We start from the raw sequence: 19,491 nt of genomic DNA, 5'->3' as shown, positions 1-19,491 counted from the left end.
AGTCGGCCCTTCTTCCCTTCCCTCCTCCACTGTCTGCTGGGCTTTTCTTCCACAGCCTCTGCTCCTTCGTGGATCCCTCTGCCTGTCTCACAGAAGCCTCTCCCGCCAAAACCTTTTATATCCTCTCCTCTCTCTCCCCTCCTTTTCTCTTACGGGTGCACCCCTTAGGGGGAGCTCTGGCTGTCGGAAGCTACCCTAGTCTCACTCCCCCATGCGGTCACCCATGGCTGGCCATCGTATACAGCAGGGCTTTTCAAGCAGTGGTACGGGTACCATCTGTGGTACATTGGCACCTGGCAGGTGGTACGCGACCATCCTAGAAAAGTGGTAGTGGAGGAAGGGAATGAGCTGAACTGGCACAAGCCTGAGCGAGAGATGGCTGGAGCTGCAGGGCTGTCAGGGCTCAGCGGAAACGCCAGGATCAGCGCCAGGCTCCAGCTGGAGCTTGGCGCTGATCTGGTGCTTCTGAGCGCAGAAGAAGCGCCGATCAGCTGGAATGTTGCAGCATCTCCAGGGTCTTGTGATTTACATTCAGATGCTTGGCAACTGATTCATATTTATGACGGTTATGGTGTCCCAGGGTCATGTGAAGTGACCAAAATCTGCTGCAACCACCCAGATGGGGGGGAATTAAAAACCAAACACCACCCCACCCCTGCTGCCAATCCTCAACAGAAATGCTCACAGCTATGAAAACCTCGGACAGGAGGAAGAGCGCCACCAGGTGGGCAGGCAGGTATCTTGCTCGGCTGTGGCTTGGGGGGCACTTTTTTCAGTGCCATTGTAACTTCGAACAGTCACTAAGTGAACTGTTGTAAGTCGAGGACTACCTGTACTTTATCACTTTTTTCCTTTTTTGGGGGGGGGTCATCAGGTTTTTGACACCTTGCTAGGCGACTGGCGGTACTCGGATGTTGCCATATCCTAAAAGCGGTACAATGGGTGAAAAGGTTGAAAAGCCATGGTATACAGTGCTGATCAACTGGATCTGGCCTCGACAGCCCTGCAGCTCCAGCTGACTCTGTCACCCCAAGGCCTGTCCGCTGCTCCCGATGAGAGCAGAGGCTGCCGGAAGCGCCTATCAACGGGAGCCAAGTGCCCCGATCCTGGCCCCTCAGCAGAGCCCCGGTAACACTGTAGCTCCAGCTGACTCTCCCCCAAGCCTGTGCCGGCGCTGTGGCCGCTTCAGCTCATTCCGACCCCCGCCCCACTTGTCTAGATCGCGCACCACCTGCCAGGTACTGCCTATCACTGGCTGAAAATTCTTGCTCTAGGGCAGTGGTTCTCAACCTTTTTAATGCCGTGACCCCAACTGGTCGTAAGTCGAGGACTAAACTGGTCATAAGTCGAGGACTAAACCGGTCGTAAGTCGAGGACTACCCAACTGGTCGTAAGTCGAGGACTTTCCCTGCCCGGGAGCACCGCGCATGCGTGGTTCCGCCCCCTGCGCCGGCCGAGGCGTATCTGGCAAGCGGCAGAGACGGAGCAGGCCGACCACCAGCTGGCCCAGCCCAAGGGAGGTAAGGCACCCTCCGGAAAAGGGAAAAAAAATGGCGGACAGCCTTGCTTGGCGACCCCCATGAAATGGTCGATCGACCCCAAATGGGGTCCCGACCCATAGGTTGAGAACCACTGCTCTAGGGCCAGTGTTTCTCAACCTTGACAATTTTAAGGCATGTGGACTTCAACTCCCAGAATTCCACAGCCAGCAATGCTGGCTGTGGAATTCTGGGAATTGAAGTCCACATGCCTTAAAATTGTCAAGGTTGAGAAATACTGCAGTCTAGGCCACTATTTTTAACCTCAGTAACTTGGAAGAGGAGTCCACGCCTCCACAAATTACCGAGCTTGAGAAACGCGGGGCTAAGCCCTTGCGCTACTTTCACTTGTTCCTCCCGGGCGCTATGCGTCGCTGTGCAATTGCAGAAGGGCCCCGGGGCTATCAGCCTCAAGATCTTAACTTCCGGTGACGGTCTAGCCGCCGCGGGACTTCAGTGCCCGTTCTTCTCTCGCTAGCAGTCATGGCCGCCTTGACGCCCCTGTCTCCCGAAGACCTGCTGCCAGCCAAGGGAGGCGCCGGCAAAACGGAGGAGCTGGAAGAGGACACAGAGGAGGAGGAAGACGAGGTAAGCGGGTCGTTGCCGCGGAACTCCGTACAGGGCCTAGGCGGAATGCCAAGCCGTGCGAGGCTTGACCTCTCCTGGGGGCGGGACAGAGCGTGCCGAGACGGCCGGGGCTCCACGAGGTTAGTTGGGAACGTGTTTGTCAGGGCGCCGTTCGCTCCCGGTGCTTTGGAAGAGGGTCTCCTCGGAGGGATGCCTGAATAGTCGTGGTCTCCGTGATTGAGCCCACGCGTCTTCAACTGCAGGTAGGGGGAACAGGCTGGAGCAGTGTTTCTCAACCTGGACCATTTTAAGGCATGTGGACTTCAACTCCCAGAATTCCACAGCCAGCAATGCTGGCTGTGGAATTCTGGGAGTTGAAGTCCACATGCCTTAAAATGGTCCAGGTTGAGAAACACTGGGCTGGAGGCTCAGGCAGGCTCCTAGTTTTCGTTTTTTTCTCGCCTTGTTGCAGCTGGATGAGACCCTGACAGAGAGACTTTGGGGTCTGACAGAGATGTTTCCGGAGGGCCTTCGATCGGCAGCTGGAGCTACCTTCGATGTATCCCTTTCTGTAGCTCAGAAAATGTACAGGTGAGATAAGGAAATGGAAAAGTAGAGATACTGGTCAGTAGTCCAAAGATGTTGAGATTGTCTGAATGATTTAGTAATCTACTACTATTGTATGCAGTGGTTTTTTTTTCTAAAAAAACACACACGTCATACAACCCGCCTTGCCTATCCTACAAGGTTCCATCCAAATAAGGTGCCGGAACTAAATTCTGGGCGTTCTATGAGAAAAAAAAGCCCTGATTGTATGCCATTATTGCAAAAGGAACACAGAACCTGTTTCGTGTATCCCAGTTGGCTGGAGAGACGTTTCTTCAGCATGTGGGTGGAATCTGTTCCATTTAGGCAGTTCAGATGAAGCTAAGAATAAAACTTAAGCATGTAATATAGCAGATCATTAATAGTTGGTCTATTGGTTAAGATACTTGGCTAGAAAGCAGCAGACCTTAAGTTCAAGTCCCATCTTAACAGTATGAAAGCCAGCTGAGTGCCTTTGGGCCAGTCATTCTCTTTCAACCTAGCCCAGCTCACAGGGTTGTTATTGTGGGCTAAATAGGAAGAGGAAGGTGTGTTGGATATGTTCACTGCCTTGAGCTATTTGTAAAAATAAAGGCAGGATAGGATACAAATAAATAAAGTAACAAAATGCAAACCAAATAAGGATTGAGTCTGCTTAAGGAGTCTTTTGAAGCTGATGCAGAAAGATACCTGGTTGATGGTATCAAAAGCTGATAAGAGATCCCAGAGAGCCTTGATTGTTAATTATGATTGAGATGCTAGCGTGACATCACTGAAGTTGTGGGGGAGAGATGGACTTTAGAACCGCATAAATTGTAGTAAATTATGTGATTGTGTTCAGCATAGGTATATTTATTAATATTCTAATCAATAAAGGTTCATTATTAAATATATTGAAGTCTTTGTTTTTAACACAAAATTAAAATTAAAGACAAAATATTCATGTATGCAGAAAAAAGATATAATTAAAAATAAATAGAAGCCAAATATCACTATATCATAAACTATAGTTCATTTTTTAGATATTCCTCCCAAAAATGTTGTTAGAGAATGCTTTTTTAACCTGAATGTAATGAAATAACACTATTCAAATATTTTGGGATAGTAACTATATATTACAGTCTTTCTGGTCTTGCTGAAGTTCAGTAGTATGACTAAAGGAGCTCAAGATAACTCATGGGATAGTTGTTGGGGGGGGGGAAATGGAGGAGTGGGTTCTACATAAAGAACCTTGAAGCCCTAAAGAAAAGGCAGTATATAAATATATGATTCACATTTCTGTAAGATGCATCTCTTAAACCACAGCTATTTCCTGTATCTCTCTCTCTCTCTGACAAGTTTTTCTCACTTATAACAGCTTTTTTATGCTTGGATTTTATAAACTTGGATTTTTATCCCATAGTTCTTTTAGGAAAGGTATCCTATAATCTTTGGTGGCTAGATTGCAGATTAAAATAAAAATGCTGCTTTATTCTTTAGAAAAGGAAGAGCGTACATCATTTTGCATTCAATCTTCAAAAAATGCTTCAAAGCATAAATGTAGCATCTGTTTTCAGTGCCTTAAAGCAGCTGCCCCCTTTCCTATGATCATGGAAAATGATGGATAGTTTGCAATCCCTTAAAAAAAAGATGTAGCTGCTTTAAAACATTGCAGACATGTTTTATGTACATGCTGCTATGTGTTTGAAGTACCTTTTGGAAATCAAATCCTAAGTGCTGTTCATCCCCGTTACAGAGTATCAATCTTATGGTCACAACTTGTTCTACAAACAGTAAGAATTTTAAAAATCCGCTACAGTATGAAAACATTAGTTTTAATTATGTGTAAGATCAAAGATTGGGTGAAATTAATATATATTTATGCTTTATGATAGGCCTGAATGGCATATTGGTAATTTTTAAAATTTGGTTTTTCAAATTGTTATGAATATGTAGTTTGCATATGAATCTTTTGATGTGAAATGGGTAGATACTACAGTTGAGATCTGTAGAGTAGCTACTTTCCATCTCAGCAAAAGTAAGAATATATTTCTTTCTTCCATCTTTCCAAAGATTCTCAAGGGCAGCTTTATGGATTGGGACCACTTCTTTCATGATCCTAGTTCTTCCTGTTGTTTTTGAAACTGAGAAGCTGCAAATGGAGCAGCAGCAGCAGTTACAACAAAGACAGGTGAATACTGTCTCTTGTAGCTCTAATGAATCTAATCTTCCTTTTGTCTGTGAACTTCATATATCCTTCATTCTCCAACCTATCAAGAAATTATAAAGAAACTCATTGGAAAGCTACATTTTATTTAATGTAATTTTTCATCTGTAATTCAGCTTCTATACTTCTCCAGGTTTTCATTCAATGTGCAGTATTGGCTTGGAATTCTGGACATTATTAGTCCAACACATTTGGAAAACATAAGATTGGTGAATAGTTAAATGCATTGGACCAGAAGCCAGGAAACTAATCCTACCTTTGATACAGAAAGCAGCTAGGTGACTTTGGGCCAATTGCTCTCTCAGCCATAAGAAAAATGAAATGGCAAATTATTACTAAAAATATGCTGCTGCAGACTTTCATGGCTGGCATCAATCCAGACTTAATGGCTTTGGTCTAGTATTCTAAAATCCTAACAGCTGCTGGCAGTACTAGGATACTAAAAAAAATTAGACTGCAGCCATTTAGTCTGTTAGCTCATCACCATTTTTGAAACAATTGCCAAGAAAATGGAATGGGCTTGTCCATGTAGCTGGCACAAGTCAAAACGGACGAAAAGATAATGCCTATATACACTGTATGCATATGTGTATATATGTATATATTCACCATTCCTTTAAAATATTCACCCACAGTAGTATCAACAATGTAACCTCATTAATCTATGTAGTAATTCACATTAATAAATGTGCGCACTTTTATCACAGTGATGTCTACTTATTGTTCCAGTTATTGCTGGATGTAATGGGTATCTTTTAGCCTTTATACTGGAGGCCATAATTCTCAGCTGAAAGGAGCACATTTTATGGTGATTGGTATGACTGCTGTAATATTCTATTAAGTGCTTTCAGAAAAACAACTTCAAATATCTGACTGCTTTCTTATATAGTAAAAATGTTATTTCATCATGTCATTTTTGTAGACACATTGCTTTCTTTCAGGGATGAGTAAATTTATTTCTGATTGTTAATTTCCCTCTTTTGCTGGAATATTATAATTACTTGGATTCATACACCAGTCTTGAAAATATGAACAGGATTATTTACATATTTTAAAATACAAAAATAAAGCCAATCTGATAAAATAGGAAATGGAACAATAGCAGCCACTTTCTGAGAAAACCAAAGATTTAAATGAATTTTTGTCAGAACAATCTTTCCAGGTCTCATACTTAACCAGAATATTAAGATTTAGCACAGTAAGGCATTTGCACACTGCAGGATCAAAAACATGAGTGCATTTGCAAATGTTGCTTCATATACAGTAGATCTGATAATCACATAAACCAATAATTGTACTTTTGTAATGACAGATTGCAAACAGAAATGCTACATTTGTATTTTTTATGAGTAAAAATGATGCAAAATAATTGTTGGGTTTATGACATTAGAAATAGAAATTCTTTCAATTTTGCAGAAATGTGAATGTTAGTTTGGCATTTCAATCATTTTGACATATTCTTATTTCTTACAGATTTTATTAGGACCAAATACAGGACTTTCTGGAGGAATGTCAGGTGCTCTGCCTTCTCTTCCTGGCAAGATTTAATCCAATCACTGGAGCCATATTATGAAAGGAAATACTGAAATTGTTTATTAGGCAGGAGTTTTTTTTTCTTTTATTGGACATCTGTTCATGATGGAGGCAAACCCCAATATGTATTTAATGAAATTGACCTCTTCTTTAATCCTTAAGCAGTCATGATTTTTTTATTCCTTCCCTCAGTTGATGATCCAAGCAATTAACAAGAACTTTGGAAGCTTTTATTTTGATATCTTTATTTCTAGGAAACCACCTCAGGACATGCCAGATTCTGGCCAAATTTAGTTAGCAATGTTTGTCTATATAGTTCTGTGTTTCTCTCCTGATATACCGAGGATGGATTTTAGAGTAGAAACAGCAAAAACTGAAGTAAACATGCTATAAGTACAATGGAACAATCTGATGCATATTAAATTTCACTGACTGAGCTTCTATTTGAGTTAGGTTGTTTCAATGCTGAGGGAATCTTAGATAAGTCATTTTCACCAATTTTGAAGTCCACTACAGCCTTTTTGTAATAAATAGTTTGAGTGCAATTATGGAATGTTTTCTTTATTATTTCAGCTTAGTGGCTATACAGTTTCTGCTTAATTGCATGTTACGATAAAAAGTTGACCATATGGGCAATTGTTTTCTCTGTTGAGCCACATTTTCAAACTGGACCTTAAACGGCTACTAGCAGAGTTTTAAGTCTTCAACTCTGAATCAATAGCTTTGTAAAAAAATTAAGATAGTTGAGCTGGTCATGGGGGAAAAAAATCTTCAATCCTTAATAAGGCAATAACTTTATTAGGCCAATTTCAGATTTATAAAATAATGTGTGCTTCTGAACTTTTCACTGGTAGAATATCTTAAAAGACTGGTAAGGAAAGTTATAGTCAATTTATGAGATGCACAATTTTTCCACCTTTTACAAACAGCAGCTCAATTTCACACACAAGTATCAGCACATTGGGAAAGGTTTTCTCATTTTTAATATTTGGTTAAACAAAATACATCTCTGTAAACAAACCCAAGACAAAGCTATAACAAAACCAAACAAGCAAGAAAACAGTCATGGGCTTTTCTATTCCCAAGCAATTGGACTGGGCTGATTATTCTCCTCTCGTGCCATAATTCTGGTTCTGAAGTGTGTATGATTACATGTTCCCTTTTCCTGAGCTGCTGAATCACACCACTTTCCCTATGGGCAGAACAATGACATCAATATACCGAGAGGAAAGAAATAGCTTTACTTTTTAAAAGATATTTGTATATTATGCACTGGTCCATTGGCTTCCATGCAAGCAGGGTCTCTCCAAAGTGCTGTTTTAGTCAGCATAAAGAATAGTCTTTACTGCTGATATTTTTAAAATTCATGAGAAAAATGGCTTCAAGTCAGAAGCAGAACTTCAGGCCTAATGTTCTGCTTATGAAAAATGTACATGTAAAAATGTCAGCTGGTTTTACTACTGGAATGTATAGTCCAGAAGAAAAGAGTGCTTCTATTAAACTAGAAGTATTTTGTTTGGACTGTAGTACATGCAGAGAAGAGTCAATTCCGTTTCCCAGTATATGGCTGCAAATTATCCAGGCATCATAAACAGGTTTTGTCTTGATCTCATTGTCATCCTCAAAAGTATTTGATTGAAAGGAGAGTTCAAGTACAAAATTGAAAGGTGTCTATCTCGCTTTCACTCAGAATAGAAAGCAAAAGGCATCCTTTACAGTCACAAGAGTTACTTTTGCCCTTACCTTACCAGGATGATGGTGGAAACATAAGCCCTATTGATATATCAGTACTAATGTAAATGACACTTAATGAAAAATGCAGCAGGGTAAATTCTGACAAAAATAAATGAGGCACATTAGATGAAGTGAAAGGGGAAACTAATAAGGTTCCTGCCAATCTTCAGCTCTTTTACTAATTTAGTGGGAAAGAGAAGAGAGATTATGTTTTCCTGCCATATGGAATGGAAGAATGTAACTCAGCTTACCTGTTTTAAATAAGTCTTCATCTACCCGCATCAAACTTCCCTAGAAACTTTTTAACCTCAGCTATTATCAGCTGAAATAGGAACAAAAATCTAATCCTTAGATTTGTTCCCCACAATAGCTTGCAAAATTAACATTTGCCTTTTCAACAATGTTCTACCTTACAAAAACGTGGCTATAATTTCCTTTTATGTCATGATTTCATCCTTAAGAAGTCTGTTGATATATTCCCTGCTCGGTGAATTATTTCCCTGAATTAACAGGACAGACGAGATAAATAAAGAGGCTGTACCTGACCCACTAACCAAAAATACTTGAGGTTTTTGAAAAATAAGCATCAATTATCTCCCCAAATTATTCACTCTTTCATTCTCAAATCAACAAAAATGTCAAGTATGACAAAGAAAAACCCCAAACTCCAATAGGAGTTCCAAAATTATGGTCCCATTTTGTCAATATGTCCCCTAACTCTTGGCACAATTGCTATTTAAAAAGGGAATCCACAAGCACCAGACCATTGCTAAGAGTATCTAAAATTTCCTGAGAGACCCATACCGTTTGCAAATTTCTTCAACATAAGTTTGGTAGAGAAGGGAGTTGTAGATATGAAGGGAACATGCCTGGCCTCAAACTTCCCCTGAAGGAGAGACAAACCATCCTAATATGGACAGTAGTGTACAATTCAATATAAAGTATTTTAGGATGATGGGCAAGAAAGCGAATCAGAATTTAATGGAGAGGATTCCAATACCGCTTTCCTGATTCATTATGCATTATAATGAAAGAATGCAAAACTGGCTTCCATCTCTTTCCCTAAATCCAGCTTCAATAATCTGATTTGGCCCTGACAGTACCTTGTGACTGCCTTATTGCACCTTCATAATGGAAAGTTCCTGGGGAGAGAATAGTGCTCATTATCCACATCACAGGACATTAGAAGTTGGAAGGGAGAAGGACCAGTACTGTAGTGCAAAGATAAGATATTTTGCAGGTCATGCATCAACTCTCCAACTTTGATGTACTTCTACCTCCTCGGGTACTACCAGCAGAAGTTCACAGTTCTTTCCTTGCAGCTGGTTTCTTAAAAACTTCCTGTGGAAATAAAAAGAAAGCACAAAAAGGCACAAATGAAGTTTGAGTATATTTTGGAATTTTTGTAAACAGCTGAGTGTTAGGAATATGCAAACTATTCTGAAAAGTTCCACTCTCCTACCTGTTGCTCTTTTATTACGTTCTCCAGCTATAGAGACTTGGTGAAAGTGTAGTAATCAATGAAATGAGGCATAGATAACATTTTTGCTGGATATACTGGAGCTAGTTAATGGAATAAAGTGGTAATGGAAGAGATCACTAAGATATATTCAGAGATTGAGAATCATTTTAAATATAAGAACAGGACTGCTGCCAATTGGTAAGTTCATGCTGTTCTTAAATTTCTATAGTGAATAAGAATTCAAGAGTTGCAATATGATATATGGTATTGTGCTTTTTTTTTTAGGCAGTATCAAATACAGCAGTGTGCATTTTACCTCAAAAATAGCTTGCTTATACCGTTGAGTTTATGGGTAACCAAGCATAAAAGCTATCCCAAAGGTGCTTTTTCGCGAGGCAACTGGACTTTCTTGTACAAAAGAAAGTCCAGTTGCCTTGTGAAAAAGCACCTTTGGGATAACTATGACCTGGATGACAGAACCTCCATAGACATTAAGCATAAAAGCTATGTTACTCTGTTGAGCTTTATAGAATGTCACTGTAAAAATACACATTGCCTGTGCTATTGGGAGAAGTCATAAACTAGTAAACAAAGAAGTCTATTTCTTTGATTTCTCTTCTTTGATTCGTGCATGAAGAACAGTGCATGCTCTTCATGCACTGCAGTTGGAACTTTATTGGATTCAGCTGCTGCTTGAAACAAATGCTTTCAGATGGGCCATTTCCTTCCATGTTCCTGAGAACAAACTATTTTAAATACATCAAAAATAGCAAAGCTGTGGTTTGCATTTGCTGAAGGCCAAAGCAACTAGTATGCTAACTTGTCTAAAATCTAACTGCTGCTAGTGGTTTGATCTTGCCATTAGATAGTTTAGTGAGTTGTACAAATTTTAATTCAAATGTAATCTACTGAATTCGGCAACTGATACTATTTCCAAACAGCTGAGTATCTCAGTTCAAAACTTTTATCTGCCATAAGCAGTGGAAATAGTTACATACAAATGTAACTATTTTATTATCTTGACATGTATAGCTATAAGAATAGAATCCAAAGTGAGACAATTTCAATTATCTTTGTTGGAACATTTGATTAATTTGGAGGAGTTAATGGGGAGAAGGAAGAGAGATTTCATTGCCTGAAGCCAAACAATATTATTCAGATGATAAATTCACAGTGTATGCAGAGGATAGCACTCAGGTCACAGATTAACAAAAACAACCTACCTGAGCTCACTTTCACCACCAATCCATTCAGGAACCTTTAGTTTGGAGTCAAGGTTATAGTAGGTTCCTCCCACTTCCCGGACACAGATCCAATGTTGCCGTTTAAGAGGAAGTTTCAGTGGTCCCCAGCAGAGGCTTGACGGCAGATTTATTATGAAACCCATGACATTGGAAAGGGCAATCACGTTAACATCCCTGAACAAGGAAAGAGGAAGGAAAAAATAAATTCTTACTTCCTTTTAAATCAGCCATCCCTAATGGCAATTAATTTGTACTCTGGATTAGTTTACCTGCGCTTATCCCACCAAACTGCTTCATAACCTTTGGTCTGAAGAGCTGCCATGATGACATTCACATCATAGTTCCCATTCCCCAGCATACTTTTCTTGTGTGGTGTCACCATGGTGTTGGGAGATAGCCTAGTCATGAAACAAATAATACAAATAAATAAACAGAAACAGTGAGACAATGTACTATAATTAACGTACTCGCTTGTCAAGCTCTTGGCTGTCTCATCTCACAGAAAGCATGATTCTTCCAATAAAAATCTTTACAAAGGTTTATTGAAAGAAGGCAGAATAAGGTTACAAAAACTTCAACAACTGGTTTGCTTTCCTCCTGTAGAATTTATTTCCTAAGGTAGAGACTTTCTCCATATCCTAATGACTCATACGTGAAGAGTTTTCTTAACTGATAATGGAGGAACAACTAGCTAAATAGAAAGCAGATTTCTCTCCAGTTCTCAATATGCCATCATGTGGAGACTCAGTTCAAGTTCCCATTTGACCACACAGTTCACTAGATTACTTTAAGCCAGTTACACACACATAGACCAAGTTACACAAAGTTTTTTCCTGTAAAGATAAAATTAGGGAAGACCCTTCTAGACATTACCTTGCAGAGTATCAGTGCTTGAAACAAAGATTTTGCTATCCCAAATCATATGAAAGAGGTACTTAGATAGCTAGGTTGAATAAAGGTTCCTATTAAAAATTGCCAGTACATTTTAAATATGCACTTGCAGACCAAACCTTTGCATTGTTCTCTCCAAATTCTTGCCATGTATGAATTAATAAGTCTGTAATTTTCCTATTCTCAAGTATTTCTTGAAAAAATACTGCTAGCACACAGAAAATATTACAGAACCTGCAACACAAGATTGCAAATTGTTTTAAAACAAGAATATAAACTTAACGTTAAATAATTATCATGATTGTAACAAAGACTTTAGCATACAACACTTTTAAAAACATTTTAGGAAAAAAAGAAAATCCCAACTTTTGGAGGCATGATCTAAAAGTCAATGGGGAAGCCAGATTCACTTAACAATTGTGGCAAGAAAGATCATAAAATTGTTTATCATAATTATGGATGGGGTTGCATTCCCCAGACAGATCCAGTGTGCAACTTGGGCATCCTCCTGGACTCACAACTTTTGCTCAAAGAGTAGGTGGCAATCATGGCTAGGAGGGCCTTTGCTCAACTTCATGTTGTGTACCAGTTGTGCACTTATCTGGACTGTGAGGTTGTGCACATGGTCACTCATGTCCTAGTCATATCTCTGTTAAATAACTGCAACACCCTTTACATGGGGCTACCCTTGAATATTTGGAGGTTGCAGCTGATCCGGAATGCAGCAGCATAATAACTCTTAGGCCTGCATATGTAACTCCTTTGTGTGAACTGTATTATAACCAGTTTGCTTCTGGATGCAATTCAAGATGCTGTTATTTTTAAAGCCCTACATGGCATGGGTCTAGGGCAGTGTTTCTCAACCTTGACAATTTTAAGGCATGTGGACTTCAACTCCCAGAATTAAACAGCCAGCATTGCTGGCTGTGGAATTCTGGGAGTTGAAGTCCACATGCCTTAAAATTGTCAAGGTTGAGAAACACTGGTCTAGGGTATCTGAGAAGTTGTCTCTCCCCGATGGGACAAGCCCATCCCACTCGCACCAGTGATAAACTTAGTGAATTCAAAATTCACTAAGTCACAAGAATTAACTTTTAATGCATTGTTTCTTAATGAATCTTGTAAAGCCCAGATAAGGTAAAACGTTCATTGTATAAACACTGAAAGGAGCTACTGAATCAAATGCATTATAGTTTTCATTTTAATGACTTACCATATTTCAAAATATAAAGTATAATTTTATGCATTTACATTATTTCTTATAAATGTACAAAGAAATCTAGCCATAAAGCAGTGTTTGAAAAATGAAGTTTGTAAATAGCTGGGAGCACAACTGTTCAACTCAAGCCAATCTGCAATTACAATTTTGGACAGAAATTATCTATTAGTGCTTTAGAGATTGGTATCAAATGTAAAATGTGGAGAGTAGCCTTATCCAACCAATGGTTCATCTAGTTCAGTATTGACTGGCAGAAGTTCAGATGGATATCTGAAGTTCTTCTCAGCATTACCTAGTAATTGTAAGAATCTGTACTGTTTTGTATGCAAATCAGATGTTTTAACACGTAAGTATTTCAATGGGTCCCATAGGAAGTGTCAATTTATCCTAGAGACAGGAATGGCACTTGGGTGACAGCAGATAGTCTCTCTATCTTTCTAATTCTTTAAGGAAGGTAAGGGATTGGACTAATATCTCAAAGACTTGTCTATTCAAAAAAATACTTCAATAGTACTATATTTTACCAGCATCAAGATGATTTCTAGGTTACTTATATAAAATAGACATATCACTGGCTCCTTTTAGAAATGAATTGTGACAGTGTCATAGCTACTGTGTAGAAAAATGCTAGCAGTTAAAGCCAACCTTTAGGAAACTAGACAATTTGCCTCCCACTGGGTCATTGTTTCAGAGATATTTTCTTACCTAAACGGAGAAACAGAATGAACAAGGGTGGGCAAAAAAGCAGTGGGAACAGAACTGACTTCTGACTTCCTGATGGCTTTCCTATTAAGTTTTCTTGTGGGAGGGAGCATCAGAGATCTTCCTTTCTCTCTTCTTTCCCCTTCCCTTTTCAGTAGTGGCTGCTGCTGGGTGGGGGAGGGAGTAGGGGATTGTGAGATTGGCTGGGAAACTATCACAGAACATTGAAAATGAAGAACATGTGACTGCAGCAGTAGCTCAGCAGTGCAGCGGCAGCCAGTAGCACTGAAGCAACTACAACTTCCCCAAATTTCATTCCTTGGGAGTCATGAGTTGTGGATTCTGGACATATTCTGTAAGTTAGCCCATTTGAGTTATCTTCATTTAAAAACTGTTGCTCTATTATGCACAGTTTCACCCAGTTAAAGATCATAAAGATAGTTTTAGTAGCATATAGATATTAAACTGACAATTGCTTTTTCATAGCTTTTATTTCATATGTAAATCACAAAGACAGATGTCTTAGGCACTTGACAGGAACCCTTGCAGTCAAAAGGGGACAGGAAAGGCAGGAACACTTGCAGACCTGCTGATTAACTTTGCCAGCAGAAGCTTAATGGATTATGGGCCACCAAATGCTTAATAGCTAGAGGTGAATTTTATATCATGAACTGGTATCGGTTCCCCGTAATAGAAAATTTTACCTAACTATTGACTCATTCATTACATTCTTTATATTAAAAACGTGTAATGTAATCCTAACTGGCTTTTACTTCTTTGTCTGAAGTTAAGACAGGCAGGTAGACTAATTTACAAAGATCAAAGTGAACTGAATGGTAGAAGAGCTTAATAATAAAACATCAGAAAATCACTATAAAATCTAGACTTTCAAAAGCTCAGTCTACTAGGCAAGTCCTCCACAGTAATATGATAAAACCATTTTTCCTACCTCTGGAAAATGTCCTGTAACGTGTCTCGTGTAAAGGCATTGCTGTCCTGGAAGACATTATTGAGAGCATGGAGGGCACATAACTCTCTGCGTTGTTTTTCATGATAAATGTGCACTGGCATCACCTGTGGCGTTTCTGGCGATTCCAATTTTGTTTTGTCACCTTTCCATGGCACGCAACTCATTTTTTTAAAGTGGTGTTGATGTGAAGATTGGAGATAATGTTTCTGAAGGTTCTTTTTGTACAAAAGAAACAAAGAGCGAACTGCCCTTTTCTTTATAGACAACTTGAGCAAAATAATAGGCCGGCAGTTGATTTCAATTGTTGTCTTTATTGGATAGCTGCAAAAGCAACTTCAAAATTTGAACCATTCTTCTACCATTCTCCTACTTGCTTCTTTAACTTGAAGAAATTGCTTTTAGTCTATTGTTCACTTCTCCTCTGATTTTTCCCTTGAAAAATTGTTTGAGATAATTTAGCACAGGAGTGTCAGACTGAATTGATCACATCGCTCCTTCTCCTCCATTTCTTTTGGTTAACGATGACTGTAAAGCCAAGATCCACGGCCCACCTCTTTCCCCAATATAGGAAAAGACAGTCTGAAATTAAGCAAGCCCAGGCTTTTGTTACTGTTCATAAACAACACCAGGCCCCCAAGGAAAGTATCAAGTGCATCTCTGCATTCTGGAAAGAGTTAAAGGGCCTCCAAAAGACAGAAATCAAAAGGCAGGGAAGAAGCTACTTCTCTCAAGATAGGAGGAAAATGAAAAGCAACTGATCCACCTTCGATAAGCAAAGATTCCTTGCCTGTCCTTGCATTCCTGATGGAGAAAGAAAATATTCAATTAAGCATAAGATTTTGCTCCTTATTGTAGCGCGCAGGCAAGGAGCATCAATTTTTGAAACAGCTCCCAAATAGGCTTCTCAAGCCAGAAACGCTCCCGAACGAACACAACAAAGATCCAAGGCCTGCGCTTTTCTAGCCAAGAACCACCCTGGAGAAAGCTCTCAATCAACCAACACTTTTGGATCCTTCACCGCGACGAGCTGTCACGCGCTGTCAGAAGGAAAAGCCTCCGGAGCCTACGTGTGGTTCAAGCGTGCGTGGCCGAGGAGGGGACTTGGGTGTTTACAATCCCAGCAATCCTGGCTTGTCCTCTCCAGACCGCAGCGGTGGAGCCAGCAGGCCCTTCAAAGCGCCCCTCGCTTTCTCAAGGTGGGCAAACCAAAGCTCGGGAAAGTCCCTCCTTCCAGGGGAAAATAAGGGCGGCGGCGGCGGCGGTGGAGCGAGATGCCTGCCGCGCTTGGACCTAATCGAGACCCCCCCCCCACTACCCGCGAGGACGGCGACCGACCAGGGGGACGCTGCGGAGAGGATTCCCCTACCCGAACAGCCCCCGAGATCTACCCGCTTCCTTCCAAACCCAAGAACCAGGCTCCCCGCCGGAAGGGAACGGGAACGGGAACGGCCCTCTTTCGCGAGCTTAGTCCGATCGTCCCGAGGCTCTACTCACCTTCTAGGTAGCAGCCCCAGCCTTCTTGGACCAACAGCCACCTACCAGGCGGCGCATGCGCAGCCCTGCACGAAGTCCTGGCCCGTCGCGCCAACGCTCGCTCGGCCCCACCGCAGCCTTACGTCGCGAGCGTCAGTGCTCCTGATGTCAGAGACCGTCCGGTTTCCATCCGCCTGCTGGAGGGCGGCCGCTGTTCGTCGCTGGACGGTGGTCTGTGTAAATTGAATTCTGCCTATCGCAGGCTGCTGGAGGACTCGGGCCACCAATCTGCATTTCACGTAGACGGAGTCTGCTATATCAGGAATTCCGTTTTGATTATGACATTCCTTTATGGGCTCGTTTCAAGAGCGTGGCTGGAATGAAGATAAAATGGGAATTAGTCCTTCCTGAGCTCCATAGAAGATTCTGCATGTACACACCGCTCTATTTTTAATCTGATTGTCTCCTCATGTACTGGAATTCCTTTATCTTTATTGAGCAACATCCTGATGTGTGTAGTTATTAATTTAAAGCATCATCCGCCTTCCTCGTTACCATGAAATATTTCCATTATAAGAATGGGTGGCTACTACACCTTCTACTCTGTCAGTCTCTTTGTTGCCTTTTACAATTCCCTGCCCAACTGTATTGTCCAGGTTTGTGAGTGCCTCATTATAAAGGCAGGATTGGTTTTCTCTGGATTTCTATCATTTCCCTTCAAAGTACCATCATTCATCCACAATGGGAGAACTGCACTAGGAAAGTATTGGGTGTGGCAACTGCACAGTTCTGCAGCATCTGGCTTCTAGATCAGTTTGCTTGTCCATCCCATGCACCATTTGAACCTCTTACAAGATAAAAAAATAACTTGACAGTAAGCACAATGGGAAAGTGACTTATTCTAAAAGTGTATGTATCTCTATTTTAATTAACTGAATAGTGCCAGATTCATGTTTGGACAGACATAATTAGGTAACTGCAAGGAGACATCTATAAATCTGGATGAAACAAATACCCAGAAAGCCCTTTGACTCTTAATGATTAAGTAGGTGAGGGACTGGCTGAAACTGATAAATACACATAATTATAAATAACCCAGGCTCATTATCCCTCATTTTAGTGTTCTATAATCTATAACATACAAAGCAAGTTAGTATAGTGATTAAGGAGTGGACTGTCATGGGGAGAACCACGTTCAAGTGCACCCAGAACCATAGAAGCTCACTGTGTAATTTTGAGTTGAGTTTTCCTCTCAGCCTGACCTACCTCACAACATTGTTGTGCAGCAAGGGGAGAGGATGATATATACCACTTTGAGATCCTAAAAAAAAGGTGGGATATAAATAAAACAAACAAATAATAAAAAGCAGGGATGTTGCATCTCACCTAATGCCATTTTGGAACTGAGCAAGTACACAACTGCAAAATTTACCCCTTCTTTCAGGAATAAAACAATGGAGCTCCCAAGCTGTGACAGGGCAAAATCAGATTTTTAAGGGAAAAATCACTTGTATGCCAGTGTAAAAAATAACTATTGAATGTTATTAAAATAAAGAAGTTGTAATAAAATGAGTCTAGCCTTTTCTGATCAAGGAGGAACCAAGAGGTTGACAGGGCATTATTGTGCTACTGTAAAATGGCTATTGGAGAAAGAGCCAGTGTATCACAATTATGACGGGATCTTGCTGCCTGACATCAGAACAAAGTTTTCTATCAACATGCATTCAAAATTACTTTGGGAATAAAGATAGTCAATGTTTATCCAAGTACTGAAAAGATCCTATATCTCATCCATTCTTATCAGATCTTACTGCTCATTTTCTGTTAAAAAACTGGGAACTCCAAAGTAATTTCAGATTCATCACTTGACTAAAAGTTTGTTTTTCCATTATCAACCCATATATAATACATTTCATAAACATGGCATTATATTCTGCTTCAGAAAATATTGTGTGGATTTACTGCACTTTCTTCCATATGAAAGTGTTGATTTTAAAAAAATGGGAACTGAAAACAAAAACGCTGACTGTAGTTGAGTGCAAAATATTGATATGTCATACATTTTTCTACATATTTGACTTTAGTAATAAAAGGAACTTGAAAAAGAATTACACAATTTTTTATATTCTGAACCACAGTGAAGTTTATTATTTCTCCTCAAGAAGTGGCTACTCATCCTCTTAAAAATCTCCAGAGATGAAGATCCCACAACCTTCACTAACCCTAACCCTGGCAGGGAAAAAAAATGGTAAACCTAAACTATGAAACATGTTTCAGATATAACTACTAAATTAGATGTTTCCTGTTTTTGCTTTCTGAGAACTGGTGCGGTGAAAAATCCGTTGCAGCAGTCTTCCCATTACCAAGAAACATCTGTTCTTGTATATAGTATGGGGAGGGGAATCACCAAATGGCATCAGCATCCGATTCTGGGTTGTCAAGTCATGGATCCCTGCTTCATTACATAAACATATCAATTTGGAGCCGATTACAGACAACAAGCTTCCCCATGGAACATAGTCTCTAGGGCTGCATTTGCACAAAAACACTTTAGCTTTAGCTAACAAGAGATCTTGAGATTATAGGATTACTTACTTCTATGAATAAACATTTTACTTCCAAATTCAGATACGTCCCAACGGCATCTCTACCAAATCCACAACGAGGCTGCAAAACAAAGACGTGTACCGTACAATAGAGATTTTTTTTCTCTGCCAGAGTTAAAAGTCACGAGAAACCTCTGTTGCTACTGGTAGGATAAGAGTATCTCTGGACAGGGAGCCTCCATCCCCGATTTTTGACAGACACTATCCCGGACGAAACAACTGGTAAACAGAGGAGGAGAAATCCCATTTAACCACACAGTACTGTAGAAGGGTTTCCAAGTGTATTGGCTTTCGCTTAGATAGGTAGCTTTCTTATCGACCCTTCTCTCCTCTGGCTCGGTCTAAGCCAAGGTTGACTACCCCTGGTCTAAGCTATGGCCAATGATTGGTGAAGGCTCGGCCTCTTCCAGAGTTTCTTTAAATCAAATCCTTTAAAAACAGGATTGGGAAACCTCTATGTTTGTCCCAGCCGCCAAGGGGGACACGCTTAGCATGTGCTTTTCTCGAGTTTCTAGGCGACATTCATAAACTAAACCAAGACCGCCGCCGCCCGCTTGCGGTCTCCTTCCAGCCTGAAAAGAAGCGGAAAGAAAATATTCGCAAGAGGCGTGGCTCATACATATTAATCGATTCTAACGCGGTCGTCATAGCAATACAGGAAAGGTTATTGACGGCCCTGCTCCCTGATTGGTGGGCGAAGGACTAAATGACTGAACCACCTGTTTGGGTGGACGCTAAGAGAAGCCCTGCTGGCTTCTTGA

General features: G+C 40.5%; 2 protein-coding genes across 2 annotated transcripts; one reads left to right on the top strand and one right to left on the bottom strand.

Annotated features, from left to right (window-relative positions):
- The first annotated feature begins 1,991 nt into the window (after positions 1-1,991).
- On the top strand, positions 1,992-6,973 carry TOMM22 (translocase of outer mitochondrial membrane 22). Its single transcript, XM_015827237.1, has 4 exons — positions 1,992-2,126; positions 2,578-2,696; positions 4,743-4,860; positions 6,370-6,973. The coding sequence occupies exons 1-4, from the start codon at positions 2,022-2,024 to the stop codon at positions 6,442-6,444; spliced, it is 417 nt and encodes a 138-aa protein (XP_015682723.1). The 5' UTR covers positions 1,992-2,021; the 3' UTR covers positions 6,445-6,973.
- Positions 6,974-7,102: 129 nt separating this feature from the next.
- Positions 7,103-16,168, bottom strand: JOSD1 (Josephin domain containing 1). Its single transcript, XM_015827236.1, has 5 exons — positions 16,146-16,168; positions 14,631-15,452; positions 11,139-11,267; positions 10,849-11,043; positions 7,103-9,504 (listed from the first exon to the last, which is right to left on the bottom strand). Exons 2-5 carry the CDS (start codon positions 14,813-14,815, stop codon positions 9,405-9,407), a joined length of 609 nt encoding a protein of 202 aa, XP_015682722.1. The 5' UTR covers positions 14,816-15,452; positions 16,146-16,168; the 3' UTR covers positions 7,103-9,404.
- Between the last annotated feature and the right edge of the window lie 3,323 nt (positions 16,169-19,491).

The sequence above is a fragment of the Protobothrops mucrosquamatus genome, unplaced genomic scaffold, assembly GCF_001527695.2.
Source record: "Protobothrops mucrosquamatus isolate PMUCROS unplaced genomic scaffold, P.Mucros_1.0 scaffold3569, whole genome shotgun sequence".
Taxonomy (NCBI): domain Eukaryota; kingdom Metazoa; phylum Chordata; class Lepidosauria; order Squamata; family Viperidae; genus Protobothrops; species Protobothrops mucrosquamatus.
This window is presented reverse-complemented; position numbering and strand designations above follow the sequence as displayed.